The sequence below is a fragment of the Bombyx mori genome, chromosome 12, assembly GCF_030269925.1.
Source record: "Bombyx mori chromosome 12, ASM3026992v2".
Classification (NCBI taxonomy): Eukaryota; Metazoa; Arthropoda; class Insecta; order Lepidoptera; family Bombycidae; genus Bombyx; species Bombyx mori.
In genome coordinates, this window is record NC_085118.1 from 954555 (window position 1) to 977129 (window position 22575).

Below are 22575 nucleotides of genomic sequence, written 5' to 3' on the forward strand. Positions count from 1 at the left end.
TCGTCTACCTAGGTGGCTTCGAAAGTTGTACAGAAGAGTAAGAAATAAAAATCCATCCGTTGTCGGTAAACATTTTTAATAAATATTTACAATTTAATGCGCATTTATCACATACGAAATAAAAAAGTTATTAAAATCTAACAAAACACAATTACTTAGATACAGTATTGTCCATACTTACCTATTGACAGCTTAAGTCCACATAAAATAATATTTGAAAAGTAAATTTACAAGCAACACTTTCTACTGTACTTCTGTAGCGTCTCTACCAACATATAAAATAATATATTTGACTTTCCTTCCTTCCTTCCTGATCCTTTGTTTACGATATGCGGAGTATTTTCATAATTGGATGAAAATAAATGAACATATTACAATTTCAAGGTTTAGACGAGTTTCACCGCGCTTATTCGATTTTGCATCTTAAACCGATTAGCAAACGTAATAAATTAATATATTTTTTTAAACTAAAAAAATGGTATGGTTAATTAAGGGTCATGAAGGGTTACAAGAGCCGAGCGTGTGAAGTGGTCATACGAGCAATATTACGAACCGATGTTAGATAGAAATATGAAAAAAGCAGTAACTCTAATAAATTAGATACGTTGTGTACAAAAAATATTTGTGTTCCATTTAAAATTCAATAGCAATTCGTGACATAAGTACAAATCATGTTAATTATATGTACCAATCAATGAATAGCCTCACGTCAAATATTAATGTAAATTATCATTACTAAGGCGACCGGCATATATTTTCACAAAAACTGAAAACTGAAAAGATTCGACAAGTTGAAATTACAATGAAAAAAAAATGCGACAATAAATCACTTAATTAGGAACAGAATTATTTATTGCCATCATAACTTGTATCAGTCGGCGAGAAAGCGAAGAGCTTAATGTTTCAAATAACTTGACGATTTGTAGAGAATGAAGACCTTTTTAAAGCAATGGGCATTGATAAATAATTAAAATTATTTCTAAATCACCATGTGTATTCGTAGAGTACTCAAAAGTGAATCTATTGCAAAATGTGCTTCATATTCAGCATGAAACCTCCAAGGAATAAATACATCCTATTAATTATCTAATTTGTGTAAATTAAAAACCAAGAAATTGATAAATTTTAATATCATTACTACATTTATATCAGTTGTAATAAATTTAACATCTACATTATGTACAATAAATGTATTCACAATTATTTTTATTGCTATCTCAATATTGATTGTAAGAACTAATTACCTTAAGCAAACTTCAAAATTAATGAGAATTTAAATTCAAAATGCTTGTTTTGGCTTGTCTCTGAAATTTCGCCAACTCCATATACGGGCTGGACAATAAGTTTGTTCTATGATTATTGTTCAAAAAGTTGTCAGTTTTCCAGCGAAAACAATTTGTGTGTGTTTCATACTGTTTATATTATACTTAACATTTAATTGCATAAAAAAGAAATTTGCAAATTTCTTACATTTCTGAACATACTTTACACACGGGGACAAAAATTAAAATTAGTTTTAAATTTAGCCTTTCATAACTGAATATAATTTTTTGCTAAGATTTATTATGTACGTAATTTAAATATTTATTTTTTGCAATGATTTTAATAATAGACATTTATATTTTTTGAAAGAGATATGCTCGTTTATTTTATTATTAATGCAAATAAATAAAAATTCTGTTATGTATTTGTATAAATATAATTTTTTGAAAACAAGAACCGTAATCAAGATATGACTGCCGAATGGATATTGAAAAGTGAGACACATTTATTACGAACCGTCACCGATGAGTCAAAATAGATAAAAAAGATATACAAAAAGACATAGAGACTTGGAGACTGAAATAAGAGCCGTTTCCAGAACTAATCAGTCGTCGGGCAGTCGTGCTGAGCCACACCCTCACGTATCTCGGGCTCTGTTAATGTTTCTATTGTAGAAGTGGGCTGCCTTCATTCTCCCTGTGACTTCGCAGCCCTCGCGGTGCTCAGTGGCGGAGGCGCCGTGAGCTCACTAACTGTGTTGCGAACTATTCACTGTACAGGGCCAGCGGAACGTGGTCACGCAACACTCGCACTCACAACATTAGTAGATGTCCCGGCGCCGCAGACAACACGCGCACACGCGCTGCTCTGCGGCCTCGGGACTAACGATACAATTACACAATACTACTGCAGTGGCTAGATGTACATCGGTGAACGATTACAGACTCACGTTGTAGCTCAATGCGCGGGGGCGGGCCGGGGGAGTCTCATCGGTAGAGTTTCGCGAAGTCGCGCAGCAGTTTGGTCATTTCCTTGGATTTTTCCGTACTGAAACAAATAACGACGCGTTGTGAAAATCATACATACTAGTAGACTCGAGGGAACTCCGCGGCTTACGATTTCTACATTTCTATGAAAGTGAAGATTTCTTTAGCATCTTTGTGATCAGAAACTGACATAAATATCTGACTGACATATATACTGATATATATAGTTCGATGGAACGAAAACAAACAAAAAATGTGTATGTGTGCAAATCACTGAAGTCACACACGGTAGAAGTGAAACTTTTGAAATTTATAAGAAATAAAAATAATCGCAAAGGTCACTATGTGGAGCGCTTCGTGATTTGTCGGCGCCGCTCGCAGTCGCTTCGTCAAGCCAATCGCGGCACACTTATTTTTTCGTTTCGTTTCGTTTCATTTCGTTACATCGAGTTTATAATCACAACGATTCTAAAGAAGTTTGGCACGAACGCGCTGCGGGGGACCGACCTGCGCGCCGTGTTGTGGAAGTGCTGCGCCTGCAGCAGCGTGGCGGCGGCGGTGTGGCGCGCGGGCAGCTGGCGCACGGCGGCCCCCAGCCACGCGGCGCCGTGCCGTCTCTCCGCGCGCGCCAGCTCCAGCAGCACGTCGGCGGCGCCGGGCACGAGCCCGCGGTGCAGGTGCAGCACGCTGGCCTCCAGCACGGCCGCCGTCAGCGCGCCGCCGTACGTCACCACCAGCTCCTCGGCCAGCGCTGCAGCAGACGGCACGGTCAGTAGTGTGGCGGGCGGGGGGCGGGGAGCGCGGCGGCGGCGGAGAGTGCGGTACCCTTGGCGTGCTGCGCCTCGGCGGTGTCGGGGTGCGCGGTGTTGGCGAGGCGCGCGAAGTCCGCGAGGAAGTTCATGAGCGAGGCGCTGGCGTCGCGGTGGTCGAGCGCGGCGGCGGAGCACGCGCACTGCAGGATGCTGCCCATCACGCCGCACGACAGCAGCTGCACCGGCATGCGCTGCAGGAACCTGCGCGCAGACCGCGCCCGCGAGGGCTCACTCACCAACATTTCCTAGGCTATTATACATTTAGTCCTTCAATGACCCAAAACAACTATTTCAACCAGTGAACTAACTAAACTTTATTAAAGTTCATATTAATTCATTAGCGCCGTATTATTGATCACGACTAACACGTGGCTATGCATGATATGACTTGGAATATTTAATTAGTTTTTTATTAACAATGGAACCAAACACATGTGATTTTGTTGATTTAGAATGGTCGACTAAATTGAATAACAAGTAAAAATTCATTTAAGGTTTAAGTAACCCATTATTTCCATTTTATTTCACTCTCGAAAGACTAAAGTGCTCTATGAAATTAAAACTTTGTATTTTTTTATGTAGTGGGTGTTTTATAGCTGTAACTATAAAAAAATTCTTCAGTATATTCATAATAAAAATATTAATTTTCTAAAAAACTTTTGTGTTCCTTTATTTTTAGGGGTATGAATATAAAGATTTGATAGGTTTCTTGGATAATGATGATGAAAGCTGCAATGTCGAAGCGATTTGTATCGAAGTGCAGAACCTGCTGAATATTCCGGTGAAGGTTTGGCAGAAGTGCGGACGGCCACGCAGACAACTTGAGTGGACGTAGACTTTTATTGGATTTTGACATATACCAGGGGAACAACCCTAGCTACGAACCCCAAACTAGCCACGAGGTGTATATGAAACTGAGTTTAAAAAAGCGGCAACATTGTTAATGCAGATATTTGATAGTTTGCTAGAACAAGGCTGTCCAAATTACATACCTTTGCGGGCTAATTAAACTTACTACATAAGCTGGAAAGTATAAAAGTGGCTGGGCCACAGAAAAATATACTTTTAAAAATAGAATATTTTCCGGGAGCTCCCCCAATATACAAGTACAAGATACACTTTTATATGATCTCAGGGGAATGGAAGGTTACAAAAGAATCTTTGATAAATTATACCAAATATTGGTTATATGTTTTGACAAAGTGTTCTATTATCCAAAACATTTTCTAATTAAAACATACAAAATGTATTTAACATTACAACAAAAAGTTTTTTTTTTTTTTTTTTTTTTTATTGCCCTTGTAGGCAGACGAGCATACGGCCCACCTGATGGTGAGTGGTTACCGTCGCCCATGGACTTCAGCAATGCCAGGGGCAGAGCCAAGCCGCTGCCTAGCGCTTAATACTCTCCACAAGCCTCGTTTGAATTATTTATTAATTATTTTAATTAATAAATAATTAATAATTACGTAATTATTAATTATTAATAATTACGTAATTACACTTCAAAAATGGTTCCACGTAAATAGCTACTGCGGAGGGCGGGGCTTAAAATAGCTACAGAACGGCGCGCCAGTTCGCTGTGGCACTCGTGTCGTGCGGTCGTGTTGCCTCAGTTTTCGGTTGACCAGATAATTATTATTTTGCGCTTTTTAATTTTGTAAGTATGCAATCGTGTGTCGTGAAATGGTGTAAAAGCCATACAGATATGAAAAACAGCTGAATTAGCTTTCATAAGTAAGTATACAAACATCGTAAAATTTCATACTATTGGTGATGGACAATGTTATGCAATATGCACGATTACTTTTTCTATGCAGTAGTAGTTCTTTATACTGCTCGGATAAAACATAAGTTTTATTTAAGTAACGAGTATGACATTATGCAGCGATAACAAAAGATTTGATTACTGCAGATTTCTTAAAGATTTCCTACAAATGAAATTCAACGTAAAACATGAATAGCCGCTTGTGATAGTACGCTTGGAAAGAAATTAAATAAATTGGACACTTTCAAAAAGAGGCCATGTACATACTTGAAAGTGGTATTCGTGTGCCTTACACCTTGTATACTAGTAGTAGTAGTAGTATTGATTTTAAGATTAATCATCATATTTTTAACTCATGTACTGACTTATAAACTGCATTTATTTCTATTGCAGTAATAAAGTCATTTAATAAAAAAATGAGAAAATATTTCATAAATTCATTATTACTGCATAATGTCATCGTCATAAGGGTGCGCTTGCAAACCGTCACGTTGGCGCGACCAATCGCGTGCAAGCGTTTGTTTATGAAAGAGTATGAGTGTTCGTTGTATTTGCTTTTATTTGTGTGCGTAAATGGAACCATAATCTAAATTGGAATTGAAGGCGAGTTACTGTTCCATAGTTTTATTATTCGTAGTATTTAGATATTTCGCGTGTTGTGGACTTGATATTATACTTGAAGTAACAATAATGAGGCGCTCTCTGACCTGATGAAGAGCCGGAACAGATCGTCGACGGTGTCGGGGTGGTCCCTGAAGCCGTGGTCCCGCTGCAGCAGCGCGAAGGCTGGCGGCAGCAGGTCGGCCAGCAGCCCCGCCAGCGCCGCCGCGCAGCCCGGCCGCGCCGCCAGCTCGTCCACCAGCACGGAGCACAGGTACAGCACGCACGAGTGCGCGTGCCGCGGGTACAGCTGCGCCAGCGCGCCGCACAGCGCCGGCAGCAGCGCCGCGCCCGCCCCGCGCGCCGCCCGCACGCCGAACCGCGCCGCCCGGCACACGCGCTCCATCACGCGCTCCTCGCCGCCGAACCTGCAGGGTGCACGCGGTCAGTGCGGGCCCCACGCGCCTGCACCACGCGCCCGCACCACGCGCCGCCTACTCACTTGTCCATGACGTCGATGAGCACGGGCCACGCCTCGGTGAGCGCCGGCAGACACGGGTGCGTTTCGGACGCCGCGACGTTTTTGAGGTCGGCGGAGAGCGTGAGGTCGCGGTACAGCGCGGCGAGCCGGTCGAGGTACAGCACGGGGTCCGACGTGGTGCCGCGCTTGATGGGCTGCCGAGCCGAGCACAGCCGACGGAGACCCTCCAGTTGGGGGGCTGACGCTTCGCAGAGGGCTGCGCTCATCTGAAAACAATTATTGTATTCTTTGTATTCTGATTGACAACCTGAGTTATTAGCAATATTAAGGATATAACCATATTAATGAGTACAATAAGTCCGTGCGGTAAGGTATGTGCGGGTACCTGGTCGGGCGGCAGGCTGGCCACGACGGGCGCGACGGCCCGCATGAGCGCGGCGGCGGCGGGCGGCGGCGCGGCGAGCTGGTCCAGCGCCTGCACGGCGCCCAGCAGCTTGCCGATGTGCTCGGCCGCTCCGCCGGGACACGCCTTGCAGATGTTCTGTTGCGTGACGTCACAATGTAAATGACCTTGGAACGTAATGTGGGAGTCCTGATGGTGTGGGGACGCGCTCACCGAAATACTAAGTAAAACTTAATATAATTACTACAACACTTAAACGTCAATGTCACAATTCACTTTTCCACTTCGCTTCAGGTGTTCTGTTCGCTGGTTCGCTTCGAGTAGAATTGTTTAGTGACTGCCTCCACGTCCTCTCTACAATTTTCTATATCCGTTTTCGCTTTTTACTAACAGATTATCCGCGCCACCACATCACTTCTCTGACACTCCCGACGATATTAGTTGTTTTGATATCCGCTTCTGATATTTGTTGACAGATGGCGTTACTCGTACCGTACGTAACAGTGAGAAATTATTTGAGGCGAACATGCTGCTACTACGGACATGTAATTCGAAATTACAATTTTTTGAAATCATATTTTGAAAACAAGAGGGAACCCTATTATTCAACTTAAATTATACTTGATGTTAGGAGACCGCTTCCGAAAACGAAGACAGAGAACAGTACTAATGACACCTTTGATGATGGGACAGAAAAATTCGATCCTGATTTTAAAACGTTTGATGATGTAAATAGGGTTCACTTTGATTTGCGTACTATCCGTAAAGAAAAACTGCGTGTGTTTCAACGACATTTATTGAGCGACTGACTTAAGTTTTGACAGGTAAGACGATCATATTTATCAGAGTATATAACCACTACGTTTTTACCTTGATCTTGCGCCAGGCTGATAATTAATAACAACAACGTTTTATTAGCATTATTTACGCCCCATCACGTTAGTACAGCTAAAATCAATGATAGTTTCATAAAAAATACATTACTTTACTAAAAAAAAAACCAGCAATGAAACACAAAGTCAAGAACAGCTGACGCTCGGATCAACGAACGCCCGGGCGCGACGTTTCTTATACATGCACACCGGCGCGGCGCTGAGACCGCGCTCCCCAAATTTTACAACTTTGTAGGTACAACATTTTCGTTTTCGGGAACAGTCTCCTAACACCCAGTATATATATATCGACGCTTGAAAGGCAAACGTGACTATGCGACAATAACTGCTTTGTACATAAATGATAGGCAATAACCATATTGGATGCGCAAAAAAAAAAAATTATATTTCTAGGTCTATTAAAATAATTCCAATCCTACCGTTAGATTCGTTAAAATAGATTTTTTTTCAGGTATTTCAACTTTAAATTATTAGTCTACTGTAAAGTTCACGCATTGTCGCTTAGTCACGTTTGCCTTTCAAGCGTCGATATGTAGAATAGGGATCGCAGCGCATAAAATAAAACTTCCACTGTTCAACAAAATAAAATCTTCTGTTATAATAATAATTTAAAAATTAATTAACACTTTTATTACGCCTTGCTCATTTTTGAACCGTCTTCGCCATCTTACTTTTCTCTATCATTCTGTCTGTAATTCTCTTCTCTCTTTCTTTCCGTTTTCTCTCACTCACATCTTAACGCTCCATTCCACACTCTTTTCATACGTTCCTTTCTTACTAATCCTACATATATTTACGATATATACACATATTAGACACCAAAACATAAAAAACCTGTTCATTGACGATACTGTAAAAATTCTCCATAGCTTGTCGCTAACAGTCCTTTTAAGTGTTAGGCTATCAGTGTAAGGCAGCCTTTCCCAAAGTGGGCGATAACGCCTACTCGCGGGCGCTGCAGGCCTAAAGGGGGGGGGCGGTAAGAAACCCAGAAAAAAATGGGGGCGTTGTGTAGAGACTTGGGAAGCGATTTGTAGCTTCATCTAGGAGGACTCTTAGACACCGACTGAGCTCTCGCTAGTGGTTTTTAAGTAAGTGAAAAAATAATTGATTCTCAAAGTGGGCAGTAGACAAAATAAGTTTGGGAACCCTTGGTGTAAGGTGACGTTACCTGCAGCGCGGTGGCGGCGGGCAGCGCCAGCCGGGGCTGCGGCAGGGCGGCCAGCAGCATGGCCACGCAGGGCGCCAGGCACGACGCCGCGTGCCGCTCCACCCAGTCCGCCAGCTCGCCCAGCAGCAGGATGCACGTGGCGCGCACGCCCAGGTGGCTGCTGGAGGGCATCGACAGTATCGCTTCCACCACCTTCGGCACGTATTCGTATTCATCCCTGGGAAACAACAAATCTATTTTTATAAGACCCTTCACAGAGTTTTTCTTAATAAAATGTGTAGAGGTATTTTTCATTGAGCAGTTTTTTTCCCTATCTATGCTGATAGCCTTGACAGGCTATTACAGCTTCAGCCTAACGTGTGTAGGTGAGCTCACGGGGCTCAAACCGGAGTGTTGCTAACACTAACCCTAGCAAGAGCAGTGCTTTGCAGCATCTACCACCGGATCGGAAACGCGACCCACTGAGAAGATCCGGCGAGAAACTCAGCGGGATGTATATTTATTTAGATACCGTTTGGTCTTCTTTGATCATTTGAAGTTTAAACCTTAGAGCGCGAACCGTCGACAGACCGACTCTATGAATGCGTATAGAGTGTGAAGCGTCAGAATAGCGACTATTGCGCTGTCTTATAATAGGTATCGATCATATAACGTTTCTATTAAGTAAATAATATTTATTACTAACCATTTAAAATTATTACATACATAGTACTTATTACTTTTTCGAAATTCTCGGATTAAAAAATGTACTCGCTGATATTGAAAAGTCTATTGGATATTTTGAGTTGTTTTTTACTTCTCTGGTCATCAAAACAGCAGTAAAAACATCCCAGGGATACCAACCAGATCCAAACAAAATTTTGGTCTAGAGGTTAAAAGGGACGAAGCTACCACCGCCCCGCCTATTTCTGCCGTGAAGCAATAATGCGTTTCGGTTTGAAGGGTGGGGCAGCCGTTGTAAATATACTGAGACCTTAGAACTTATATCTCAAGGTGTGTGGCGCATTTACGTTGTAGATGTCTATGGGTTCCAGTAACCACTTAACACCAGGTGGGCTGTGAGCTCGTCCACACATCTAGGCAATAAAAAAGAAAAAAAATACATACACTTATATGACTGTTTCATTTGAGCAGTTTAACATGTCCCTTACACATAGCAGAAAGAATTACGAAAATTCCTCTACATTTGAGGAGAACAATAAAGATTCTGTGCACACTTAATTAATAAGGTATTTTTTTTTCACAAACCTTTAGCACTTTTCGCGAAATATGTGAATTTAAGCTCAGCACTAAAATAATTAAAACACTGCTATATACATGAGCTCTACCCGGACGACAAATAGTATGAGGGTGGATATCTTGCGGTATAAAATAGGTAGTCATCATCATCATAGTTATTACACTAACAATAACATCCGTTGATAGCATCAATCCTCATCATATGCCCAAGAAGGGTGACCGGTCGGACCCATCGAGTTATAGGCCTATCACGATAACTTCCTTGCTTTCCAAGGTGATGGAGCGAATAATAAATACGCAACTCCTGAAGTATCTTGAGGATCGCCAGCGGATCAATGACCGACAGTACGATTTCCGTCATGGTCGCTCAGCTGGCGATCTTCTTGTATACTTTACTCACAGGTGGGCTGAAGCCTTGGAAAGCAAGGGCGAGGCTCTCGCTGTGAGCCTTGATATCGCGAAGGCCTTCGACAGGGTCTGGCATAGGGCACTTCTGTCGAAGTTACCATCGTACGGAATCCCCGCGACTCTGCAAGTGGGTCGCTAGCTTTTGGATGGGTGGAGCATCACGGTCGTTGTAGAACGGCGACGCAATTCCAATGAGTATCCCTGCAACCTTCCAAGGGCATTGGGATACTTGGGGTCGACATTTCGAGCGATGTCCAATTTTCAAGTCATTTGGAAGGCAAAGCCAAGTTGGCGTCAAATATGCTGGGATTCTTCAACAGAGCGAAGCGGTACTTCACGCCTGGACAAAGACTTTTGCTTTACAAAGCACAAGTCCAGCCTCGCGTGGAGTACTGCTCCCACCTCTGGGCCGGCTCCCAATACCAGCTTCTCCCATTTGACTCCATACAGTAGAGAGCCGTTCGGATTGTCAATAATCCCATTCTCACGGATCGTTTGGAACCTCTGGTTCTGCGGAGAGACTTCGGTTCCCTCTCTATTTTGTACCGTATGTTCCTTGCGGGGTGCTCTGAGGAATTGTTTGAGGTGATTTCATCATCTCGTTTTTATCATCGAACCGCCCGCCACCAGAGTAGAGTACATACATACTGCCTGAAGTCACATTTCCAGAGATCATTTTTGTCTCGTACCATCCGCCTTTAGAATGAGGTCTCCCCTCCACGGGGTTTCCCGAGCGCTACAACATTTCCTTCTTCAAACCAGGCTTGCAGAGACTATTAAACGGTACTAGGCTGCACTAAAAGTATCGGGAATGGAATATTTCCACTGTTCCTGTCATATTAAAATCTTTTTAATTGAAAACTCCTTGGTTTTAAAAATCGAATACCATTTATTTATTTAAAAAAAGTTTCTCGGTCTTGTTTTGTCAAACGAGGTTTTGTCAAACTTGTTTAGTCGTTGAGAAAATGGAATTGACTCGAGAAAATTCAAGAGCGATGATTTATTATGACTTTCGAAGTGGTTTAACACAAAAACAGTGTGTTGACCGGATGATTTCTGCATTTGGTGATGAAGCCCCATCCAAAACCACAATTTATCGCTGGTTTGCTGAGTTTCAACGTGGACGTGTCAAGCTCAGTGATGATCCCCGTCAAGGTCGTCCAAAAACTGCAGTCACCCAAGAAAACATTGATGCTGTGCGTAAGCTGATTGAGGAAGATCGACATGTGACATACCACGAAATTCAGGCAACTTTAGACATTGGCATGAGTCAAATACAAATAATCTTGCATGAACAATTAGGTGTAAAAAAGTTGTTTTCCCGATGGATACCGCATTCGCTCTGTGAAGAGCAAAAAGCGGCTCGCGTTACTTGGTGCGTCAGAACTCTCGAAAGATTACACGCAGGATCCTCAAATGCTGTATACAACATTGTATCAGGTGACGAATCCTAGATATACGCGTACGAACCCGAAACAAAAAACCAGTCACGAGTTTGGGTGTTCGAAAAAAGTTAAAGCCAACAAAAATTGTTCGTTCACGGAGTGTTGCAAAAAAAATGGTGGCCACGTTTGTCTCCAAAACCGGCTATGCTACGACTATTCCTCTTGAGGGACAAAGAACGGTTAATCCAGAATGGTATGCTAGCATTTGTTTGCCACAGGTCGTTTCTGAACTCCGTAAAGAGAACTGCAACCGCCGCATCATCCTCCATCACGACAATGCGAGTTCTCACACCGCGCTCAGAACAAAAGAGTTTTTAGAGCAAGAAAACATAGAATTATTAGACCATCCGCCGTACAGCCCCGACCTAAGCTCTAATGATTTGTATACTTTCCCTAAAATAAAGAATAAATTGCATGGACAGAGATTTTCATCACCTGAAGAAGCTGTGGACGCCTACAAAACGGCCATTTTGGAGACCCCAACTTCCGAATGGAATGGTTGCTTCAATGATTGGTTCCATCGTATGGAAAAATGTGTCAAATTTCGCGGAGAATACTTCGAAAAGCAATAAATACATTTTTAAATAGTAATGTTGTGTCACTTCGTTAATTCCCGAAATTTTCAGTGCCGCCCTCGTAAGCAGCAACTTGGCTCTGCCCCTGACATTGCTGACGTCCATGAGCGACGGTAACCACTCGCCATCAGGTGGGCTGTGTGCTCGTCTGCCAATAGGGCAATAATAATAAAAAAAGAATAAGAGCACTACACAGTTTTGTTTTGTTCACTATTGCGTTGGAAACTTTTATCTGCAGAATGAAATAGTAGAAATGACTGATACTAAGGACAATGAATCGACTAGCTAATAATTAATTTAAAGTAATAGTGTAAGATGATTTTTAATACACAGCCATGAAACGAAAATCATGGTTTAATATTTGTTAAACCACAACACTGACTGATTTTCTCCTATGTGGTATAATCAAGTGCATGAGTGCTTCAAGAATTAACATTTCTGTATAGAGGATGGATATGTAAAGACCTTTGAATAAAGGTGACAAAGTTGTCACAGAAATAACCCCTACTTGCTCGTCAAATAATGTAAGACCTCGCATAGCTCGGAAAAACAGTTTTAGCAACAACCTGCAGTTAGAAACTATAAGTTATCCTCCATATTCGCCAGACCTAGCCCCAATTGATTACCCCCTTTTCCACAATTCGGACAATTTCCTGCAAGGAAAAAATTTTGTTCTCAGGAAGTGGTACAAAACACCATTGTAGACTTCAGAGAGTACAGATCCTGAGATTTTTTTTTCTATAAAGGCATAAGTTGCCTTCCCTTGAGATACTACAAATTTATGGATAAGGGGGGTAAATATTGAAATAAGTTTTTCTTAAACACAATATTTCAGTTTTCTAATATGAAATGTAAATAGAAATTTCATGCTTTAACTTTTAAGAGCAAATTTAAAAACTTACGGTAAGATATTTCTAGCAACAGATTGCATAACAAAGAGAGCAGCTTCTGTCTGTTCCCATGAAATGTTAGATTGTAATGCAGCAAACATTTGTCTGAAAACTGAACTTGATCCCACTATGAACACCACATCCTTGATCAGACTCATCACTTTTTGACGGAATTCCTGTAACAATATTGATTAGGGTAATATTGATCTGGGTATCTTCAATATACACTATTATTATACTTATACTAATACTAATATTACTACATAAAAATATTCTAACTAACAGTAAACTCTTGGCACTTTTTTTTTAATATCCAATTATTAAGTTTTCATAATAAGTTTTGAAAGCATTGCATAGGATTGTACCACCACTCTACCTGCTTTTTATCCAAAGTAATCATGAATTCCAGTTTGCAGGGTAGTATATATATATATAGTATATTCACCACAATTGAGACTTCAACTTTACTTGTCAATATATGTGGCAATATTGATGTTCTGACATCTAGGGGCTCCATTTACATAACATTAGATGTCCAAGTGAAAGTGTGAGCTTGTCTACTATAATCGCCAGTAAAAAAGCAAGTATCACAGCTGGGGTAGCTGGGGGTAACCACAAGCATACTTTTTGAGCAGTTTTCTTTTGCTTTTTATTAAATTAAAATATTTCCAAATGCAGAAAAACTATAATTTCCTATAACCTTGACACTGCAAAAATTTAATAGCAATATCATTCATTTAACATTTCGTCGTTGTCAAACCAAAATCTGCTGCTATAGTTCTTAAAAATTCACTTTTATATAAAATTTCATACGATAATGTTTTTACTCGTTAATTCAAAATAGAGTTTTTGCACATAGATTTTGGTTTGACAGTGACGATTTTCAGACATGTTGTCTGAACTCTTCCTCATAATTGTATTTCAGGCATCCTTATGAATATACACACAGTACTGAGACAACAAACTTATCTGTTACAAAGTTTTAAAAGACCTACATAAAAATCATCAGTTTCGTCGGGCAATTGTGTCAAGTCAGGTTCACATTGACAATGCCTTGCCAAAGCTTCGATCAACCTCTCTATATGAGGTTTAAATGCATCTGTTAATGGTTGGTGATCTCTCCTGTACACTTCCTCTGATAATCTGTACCATAAATTAAATGTTATTTCTGCCACCTGAAAAAGAATAAGAAAAATTCTGAGTACTTTTATATATACTATAGTTATTAATATTCAATATAATTGTGCGTGGAGCATACAGTTAAGTGCTATGGATATTTTAAATATCATTCATTATAATTTCAAATTTAGACCCCATGTCTAAAGATTAGACATGTCTAAATGACAAGATAAAATATTCTAGTTGTAGGCCTGAGGGAATCATATGATTAACATCATACTTAACATCAAGTAGAATGTGTTTGTTTATATTTAATTAATCTAAAAGCTTATTAATCCACAAGAGAAATGGTATCTTCATCTGCATTATCTATCTGTTAACTTTGTAATAGTTACATCACTATTACAAGGCTTACAAGCACTATTAATAGTAGAAATTTAGGATTTAAGATATACATCTTGGGAGATTTACCAGAAAGGAGAGTATAAATCAGTTTATATAGATATAAACAAAATTCTCAGGTAAGAAGTAATCTGAGATTAAATATTTTAAATCATTTCAGTATTAATTTTGTATTGTACTGAAATTATTATTTACTGTTTATTGATTTTTAATTTGGAGAAAGCATTTAAGAATACAATTATTCTTACCTCATAGTCATGATATCCAACACAAACTAAAGCTAATTCTAATGATTTCATTGCAAAATGTGTATTCCCATTATCAGTACAATCAATTATTTTCATCAGAAATGATTCAGCTAGTTCTGTGAACACTCTGGCGTAATTGGACACTTTTTCCTCTTCCTCATGAGCAACAGCCAAGTGGTAGCTTTCTTCTAATGCCACCACACTGTCAAATAGCAATCTGTCTATATTTTCATGGTCATTAACTTCTTCCAAGCATTGTAATAGTGCACATATACAATCAGAAGAAGCATCATGCAATGTGTTGATAGAATTGTGGTCTCTCAAAACTTGTAAACTATATCCTATGACAGTGTTCTGGGGTATCTCATGTAAGTTCACGGCTCGGACTTGCAGCCATGATGTCATGCACTTTATAGATTTTAAGCCCACATTTGTACTGCCTTGTGAATTATTCAGACATTGCTTAAGAAATAACATTACTGTCTGTGAATTCAAACGTAGTTGGGATTTTATGTCTTCTCTGCGATTTTCACCCAATTTTAAATTCGAAGAGTCAATTTCCTGAGGTAGTAATGTCAAAATCTCCAATAGTAGATATTCTTTGTTTGAAAATAATTTTATGAGGTCACTTATGCAGTCTTGCCAAGATGGCATTTGGAGGGCAAGATCCGCCAATGCCAAGCTAAGCTGCGTGAGAATTGAAGATGTGGTGTCCGGAGTCGTGCGCTCCAGGTGAGCTATCAGAGTGTCACGAAGTGGTACATGAGATTCTGCTGGTAGCTCTGAAAGGTTGTGCTGAATTTTCGCTCTCATCGTTTGTGCCGCGAAATAACAGGAATTGAAGTCCTTTTTTTGCTGCAACAACTCGTCGGCAATCTTCCATGAGTGGATCTGTGAGGAATTTTAGGTTATGTACATTTTCATGTTATATTAATATAATGAACTCAATCAAATCACTAATCCCAAGTTGAATAAAAATAAGTACACAATTTAATACTTACGGATTTCTGTACATCGGCGAGCCATAGCGAAGCCTTCTCAATTTCATTTCCATTTGGGCCATCGTACAGAGCGCTGATCGCCTGGTAAACAGTGTCCATTGAAGGAGCATCCATCGTGGAGATTTAAATTCTTATACTAATCTCAACCCCACACTTTTCTGGTGCATAAAATGTTACTTTTCATATCTACTTAAGAAAGTATTGTTTCGAATCAAATTTGATTACAAAAAGAAACTCAAAACGAAACGACAACGAACCACAAATTGCAAATGACAGATGACAGATTCGAGTCAGTCAGCAGGGCTGAGCTCGAAACCGCATTGACTTGATTCAAGTTGACTGGAAAACGAAGTTGTAATATTTTAATTTACCTACCTATTAAGTCTGCTCAACCCAAACAAGTAGCATTGAGATTTTCTTCCTACAAAAAATAGATCTTAACGTTAGTGTAATTTAATTCTTGGGATGTAATCATCTGACAATACTTTACAGGTTCAAACATATTCAGGGGACAAAACTTGAGCAGTAGACCGTATCCCTATTTTAAGAAGATTGATTAAAAACTTATTTTTTACAATCATTATATGATAAATAACGACAGAAAGACACGTAGAGAAAGATGTAGAAATCAAACGAGTAGTTTGTCTTACCGCGTAAAATACCGCTTGATTAATGAAATGATTTGATAATGACCAAATCCTAGAAAATTTAAATAATTAAAAAACGTTTTTTTTATTGCCCTTGTAGACAGACGAGCATACGGCCCACCTGATGGTGAGTGGTTACCGTCACCCATGGACTTCAGCAATGCCAGGGGCAGAGCCAAGCCGCTGTCTACCGAGGTTAAGTATAAAGAATCATATCAAGTTTGTTCTTGAAACATACAATTTAGTTATTTTGTTATGCTATTAAACCACTATTAATATTATTAATTTTTTTCTTAATTGAGTTATAATATATATCCGAAAGAAGTTATTATTATTTACTTATAGTGATTATTATTAATAATTACTGTGAAATATTAATTAATTTCTGATAATCTATGATGTAGATTTAAATCAGTAGCTGGTATAATAACAGTGGATATATGATTCATTTAAGCCCAAAGAGTATCGATGAAATGTATTGGTACAGCACCGTGGAGTCATTGTTAAAAGTTTTAATTTTCTAACTATTTGGCAGCAAAAATGGTTGGTTTTTTAAGAGTTTGTGGCGACTAAAAGGTCAATTCCACATTTACGTAGAAAGACTTCAACCTATTTGGAGATATTCGAAAAATACAGGGAAGATGACAAAACAAAATATAATGTAAAAGGCTTTTTTTAAACGAATTGAGAAAATAATAGAAATACGTACTATATAATTATGCGCGCTCCATTACTGAGACCCTTTATAAAAAAAATATTCATTACTCTATTCTTTCGGGCTTAGTAAACTTTAGACCTTACCTTTTGGCTTAAGCCAGGAACGAAAGCACATTAGAGCATCTAGGTATTTATTAATATTAACCACTGAATTTTTATAGTGTATGTACCCTTGTTCTGTTTCATAATGCAAAGCGTCGTCATGACGGCCGAATGACATTTGACAGCTTGACATAAAAGTTATCAAAGTTGTGAAGGTCATGAACTTTTATCATCTGTTAACTTACGATCGATATAACAAAATAAATAATAAGTAAGGTAACTACCATAGTAAAAACTTCTACCTTCTAATGTTTCTCACAGGGTCTTCGATTATCCGTGGCATTACCGCATTCACCAATCGAGCGTCAGCGCGAGCACTTCACATTTCACAATTAAGCATGGCACCAATTAAGGTAAATTATTTAAGAAAAAAGACTTTTTGGAATTACATAACAGGTTTTTTTCAAGTGTTTTACTTCAAGGTCGGGGATCAGCTGCCTGCTGCTGATTTATTCGAAGATTCTCCCGCTAATAAGGTGAATATTTGTGAGTTGACGGCGGGAAAGAAGGTTGTATTATTTGCGGTGCCGGGCGCCTTCACCCCGGGATGTTCTAAAACACACTTGCCGGGATACGTACAGAACGCAGATAAACTGAAATCGGATGGAGTTGCTGAAATAGTGTGCGTGTCTGTTAATGACCCGTATGTGATGGCGGCTTGGGGAGCTCAGCACAACACTAAAGGAAAGGTAATTCCTTCATACAAATATATTATTTACGTCATTCTCTTGTTTAAATTTTTCAATGAGATATATTAACATTGAGGTACCAAAATATTTATAATGCGAAATGTATTTAAGCATATATCTATAGATCCAGTAACCACCATTTTAATACTGCCACGTGTCTTGAGGACTGACATTGGATTCACGGTTACATTGTAATATTTGTTATACCCTCTAAATTGAATGCAAGCTTGCTTAATAGTAAAATGTTTTTACTCGAATAATAATTGCTTCAAATTATTTTCATTTACTTATCTGAATTTTTTATTTTGATTTTGTTAATTTATTTTTATCAAAAGTGAAAACAACCTGAAAATAGTTTTTCTGCTACCTACACAGTATCGCAATCAAATATATCTAACATATTACTGAGTGGAATTTAATTTAGTATTTTCTTTGATTTTCGGGGGGATCTTTGCATTAAGTAAAACTTATTTTATGGTTTATAAATTTATTTTATAATTAATTATTACCTATTTTATATTCATAGTTCTATAATATAATAAATACCAAACAGTTTTTAAGTCGTGGGTAATGATTACAATATTGTGCTTCTAATTTACCTGAAACCTACCTACTTGTTTCTGATAAAATATACAATGATCAAATATTAATGACATGACCTACTATTTAAATGATTAACGTAAATAAAGAACAATACCTTGAATTAACTTATTTACGACAATAAATAAAAAAGGTTCTGTTAGTAATCGTTCCGTTGTGACCTTCTCACAGTCACAACAGTATAAGACCTTGTTACCAATAAATTTTAAGAGAGTATTTTGTCTATTGATATTACATCGAATCAATGTTTTTTGAATGTGCGGATTACTGAAATGCATAAATGGTGGTGGTATGGTGTAAGCGGACATGGGTAGGTACCATTCCTGTCCCTCTATAGGTAGATATAACTAACTATACTTGAGACCTTAGAACTTATATCTCAAGGTGGGTGGCGCATTTACGTTGTGGATGTCTATGGGCTCCAGTAAACACTTAACACCAGGTGGGCTGTGAGCTCGTCCACCCATCTAAGCAATAAAAAAAAAGATAGTTAGGTAGGACTGCTATTATACAATACAGTTGAGTAGATCTTTGTAGTGCAGTAAACACAAAACACAAGGCAGTTTACTCACTCATCTGAATATATAATAAAAACTGAGTATACAACATACATATTAATAATATGTATTATTTGTAATTAGTGATTTTAAAATTACAAGAGCCATATTTAATGAAAAAATGTCCAAAAGCTTATTATGAACGTGGGAGCTGTTATCAGACGTTATAAGAAGTTATGAGGTCGTCTACAGGGCAGCGGCGACCGTGCCATGACCAGTGTGTATATGTGACAAAACAATAGCAGTGTGTGTCATCATCACATTTTTTTTTGTGTTGAATTTTTGCCCGCAACAGAGTAATCGCGATTGCGGTATTACAAATAGTATAACATAAAAAGTAGGTGTGTGAACTAGTGCAACTGCTATATCGATCCCACGGCAGGTGGCACGTAAAAGTTTAACTATGTAGATAAATAGTTATTGAGTTGGCAGTGAAGCCAGTCTTAGTTAAAATGAGGTCGGAGTCTATATTCACCATTCAATCTGGAGCGTATGATAGTTTTTCGGCAGACAAGACATTTTTTAGTTATAGATGAGCCGACAAGCTGATTTTCTTAACAAGCTAATCTTCTACGGTAGGCAGCGGCTTGGCTCTACCCCTGGCAAAAAACAAAAAAAAAACCTTGAGTAGCCACATCTTATCGAAAAAGTATAATTAGGTACATTGTAATAACGGCTCTACAATAACTATTGACATCGAGGCGGTAGTTAGCTACTGCTTAGCTCTTTATGTCTATGACTCTCTTGGGATGTAATTGTGGTTCCCACGTCCTTCCCCATCAGTATTTCGAAGGGATTTAGTCCTTCACGGCAACTGGTCCCGCTCCGGGTCTCTAGTTGGATCCGGGGGCTGGGTTATTTCCCGCCGCCCAGTGTTCGGCGTTGACGTTTTACGGTAGGAATGTCCAGTTCTACTCAACCCTCCTCTTTTCTCATCCGGGCTTGGGACCGGCAATGTCAAGAGAAGGTAATTACGCGAAGTATGTACCGAATGTGTCTGGTTTGGCTTTTTCCACATTGCTATTCCTTCATGATGGATGTCCTAGTCAAAGGTTTTAAACATATATCTATTTATCTTCTCTGTTTGTCAACCGATTTTATTTCTTTATGTATAGTAGCTATTGACGAACTAGGGTTGTCAAATTAAAAATATTTGTAGGTCATTTGAAGTAGGGCTTCAGTTTTTTTCTTCTTCAATAAATCAATAAAGAAAATGTTATATATAAAATGAATCGAAATCTTGAAGTGTCTGCGATTATGTTTAATCATTGAGCAAACAATAGTTTATTTAAATAATTAATCAAAGACGGTTCAACGTGCAAATATGGTATGGTTAACATTTTTTAAGGTTTTGTGTCATTCTACACAATAGAGACATGCCTTTCTTGTGGAGTTATAATACTAAAGTAGGTAATTTATTATTCATGGTGCGGGCCGTGACTCGTATGAAAATCGATACCATTCGCTATATCGAGTTAAAAAGTAGTTTGTATTTTTTTTATTGCAAACACGGATGGACGAGCTCACATCCCCCTAATGCGAAGTAGTTACCGAAGCCCATAGACGTCAACAATGTAAATGTTGCCACCCACCTTGAAAGATGAGTTCCAAGTCTCAGTTTAGTTTAGTAAATATTACTGCTTCACGGCAGAAATAAAAAGGGTTGTGATACCTACCCGCGCGGACTCTTAATACTATTAGTATATTGATTCACTTTGAAATTTGTTAACCGATGCTCATACCGTTGTCAAGCCAGACTAGCAGGGGCGTGTAATGCGTTCAGGATTTGGATATATGCCAATCTATCTGTATAAATTGGCTGGAAATAAAAAAAACCAGCTACTCAGCTGCTCGGAAAACTGCAACGTGTTTCATAAGTTTTGAATTATAAATGTATCGCGGGTGAAACCGTGTGACATATCTAGTGTTCATATCAAGGTCTCCGTGAAACACTTACACTGTTACGCTTATTTGAATGGTGGCGTAAATAGGCTAGGAAAATTACAGAAATAATTCCGCATTACTAACCTCGATCAAGGCAATCCGACAGTAATAATACTTTTGAATAATAATAAAAAAAACCAATTTCGTTGTCAAATCAAATCCATTAAAATTATAATTAAAATCATTCTTTTGTGCTTTACACTAGTGCTAAGTAATTTTATGAATTGATTTAATATTACGTGGTTAGCTATATCACACTACGTCTATTTAACGAATAGTAGAATATTTAATTGATTATTCAAGAAGACTTTTTTTATTATTATTTCTTTATTGCTCAGATGGGTGGACGAGCTCACAGGCCACCTGGTGTTAGTGGTTACTGGAGCCCATAGACATCCACAACGCAAATGCGCCACCCACCTTGAGATATAAGTTCTAAGGTCTCAAGTTTTAGTTACAACGGCTGCCCCACCCTTCAAACCGAAACGCATTACTGCTTCACGGCAGGAATAGGCAGGGTGGTGGTACCGACCCGCGCGGACTCGCAAGAGGTCCTACCACCAGTAATTAAGCAAATTATAATTTTGCGGGTTTCATTTTTATTACACGATGTTATTCCTTCACCGTGGAAGTCAATCGTGAACATTTGCTTAGTACGTATTTCATTAAATTGGTACCCGCCTGAGATTCGAACACCGGTGCATTGCTCAACACGAATGCACCGGACGTCTTATCCGTTAGGCCATGACGACGACATTATATTTGTTTATATTATTTCAGGTGCGTATGCTAGCCGATCCCAGCGGCAACTTCATCAAGGCTCTGGACCTGGGCACCAATCTGCCGCCGCTCGGAGGTTTCCGCTCCAAAAGGTTCTCGATGGTCATCGTTGACAGCAAGGTCCAAGATCTGAATGTGGAGCCCGATGGCACTGGCCTGTCTTGTTCTCTCGCCGATAAGATCAAAGTGAAGTAGGCAGTGTGTAATATCGCATTGCAAAATTAAATAACATAAAAACGAAATTAAGGCGATTTTACCCGCATTTGTTACTTTTAGTGATGCTCTAACTTTTCGCAACTTATCTTTTTCTCGCGGCGTTTAAGATCCTAAGTAAATTGAGGCAAAGGCTGTATTGAATGTTACCAACGCACAGTCGAAATGCCAAGAAAATTGTCGGGAAATCTGCGTTAATTCTCGTTTTCATGTTATTTATCTGCTTCGGTTGTTAGCTGAGCAATTTTACGTATAAGGCAACGCTATTAATCAATCGAACACATCTCACTATGGATTTGAATAGAATAGTTTGAGATCTTTTAGATTTGCTATTTATGTAACTATAAACTTCGAATATGTATAATAACATTTTTGCTGTTGCATTTATTAATATCTCTTGTTAAGTTTTTGTCAAAATTAGAAAGTTTTCAAAATAATGTCTTTCATTATTCATGTAATGAGCCAAATCAAAAAAAAAAAAAATCTCGTGCGAACTCACGAGTTAGCTAGATCCCATATCAGTAAAATGTGATTTTATAATTATAGCTTTACACGATTAGTCTGTCGGCACTCTTTGTGATATGGTAAACAATCAATATAATAAATAGAAACTATTGTCATA

The 22575-nt window shown here is 38.9% G+C and overlaps 2 protein-coding genes across 2 annotated transcripts; one reads left to right on the plus strand and one right to left on the minus strand.

Annotated features, from left to right (window-relative positions):
• Positions 1–59: 59 nt before the first annotated feature.
• Positions 60–16074, minus strand: LOC101742428 (transportin-3). Its single transcript, XM_038014566.2, has 11 exons — positions 15705–16074; positions 14704–15594; positions 13930–14109; positions 12947–13110; positions 8378–8594; positions 6296–6451; positions 5932–6176; positions 5537–5857; positions 3075–3262; positions 2757–3000; positions 60–2310 (listed from the first exon to the last, which is right to left on the minus strand). The coding sequence occupies exons 1-11, from the start codon at positions 15816–15818 to the stop codon at positions 2250–2252; spliced, it is 2781 nt and encodes a 926-aa protein (XP_037870494.1). The 5' UTR covers positions 15819–16074; the 3' UTR covers positions 60–2249.
• A 945-nt stretch (positions 16075–17019) lies between these two features.
• On the plus strand, positions 17020–22575 carry LOC732921 (peroxiredoxin; the record flags this gene model as incomplete). The annotated part of the gene is given in 4 exon segments (NM_001046921.1): positions 17020–17122; positions 17351–17523; positions 17593–17859; positions 21741–22575. Coding segments are annotated over 3 exon segments (567 nt in total). The 3' UTR covers positions 21936–22575.

Coding starts and splice junctions, on each gene's coding strand:
- LOC101742428 (XM_038014566.2), bottom strand. CDS start 15,818: ATGGATGCTCCTTCAATGGACACTGTTTACCAGGCGATCAGCGCTCTG. Junction 14,110..14,703: donor TTGGATATCATGACTATGAG/GTAAGAATAATT, acceptor ATTCTTTTTCAG/GTGGCAGAAATAACATTTAA. Junction 5,858..5,931: donor CTCATCGACGTCATGGACAA/GTGAGTAGGCGG, acceptor TGCACCCTGCAG/GTTCGGCGGCGAGGAGCGCG.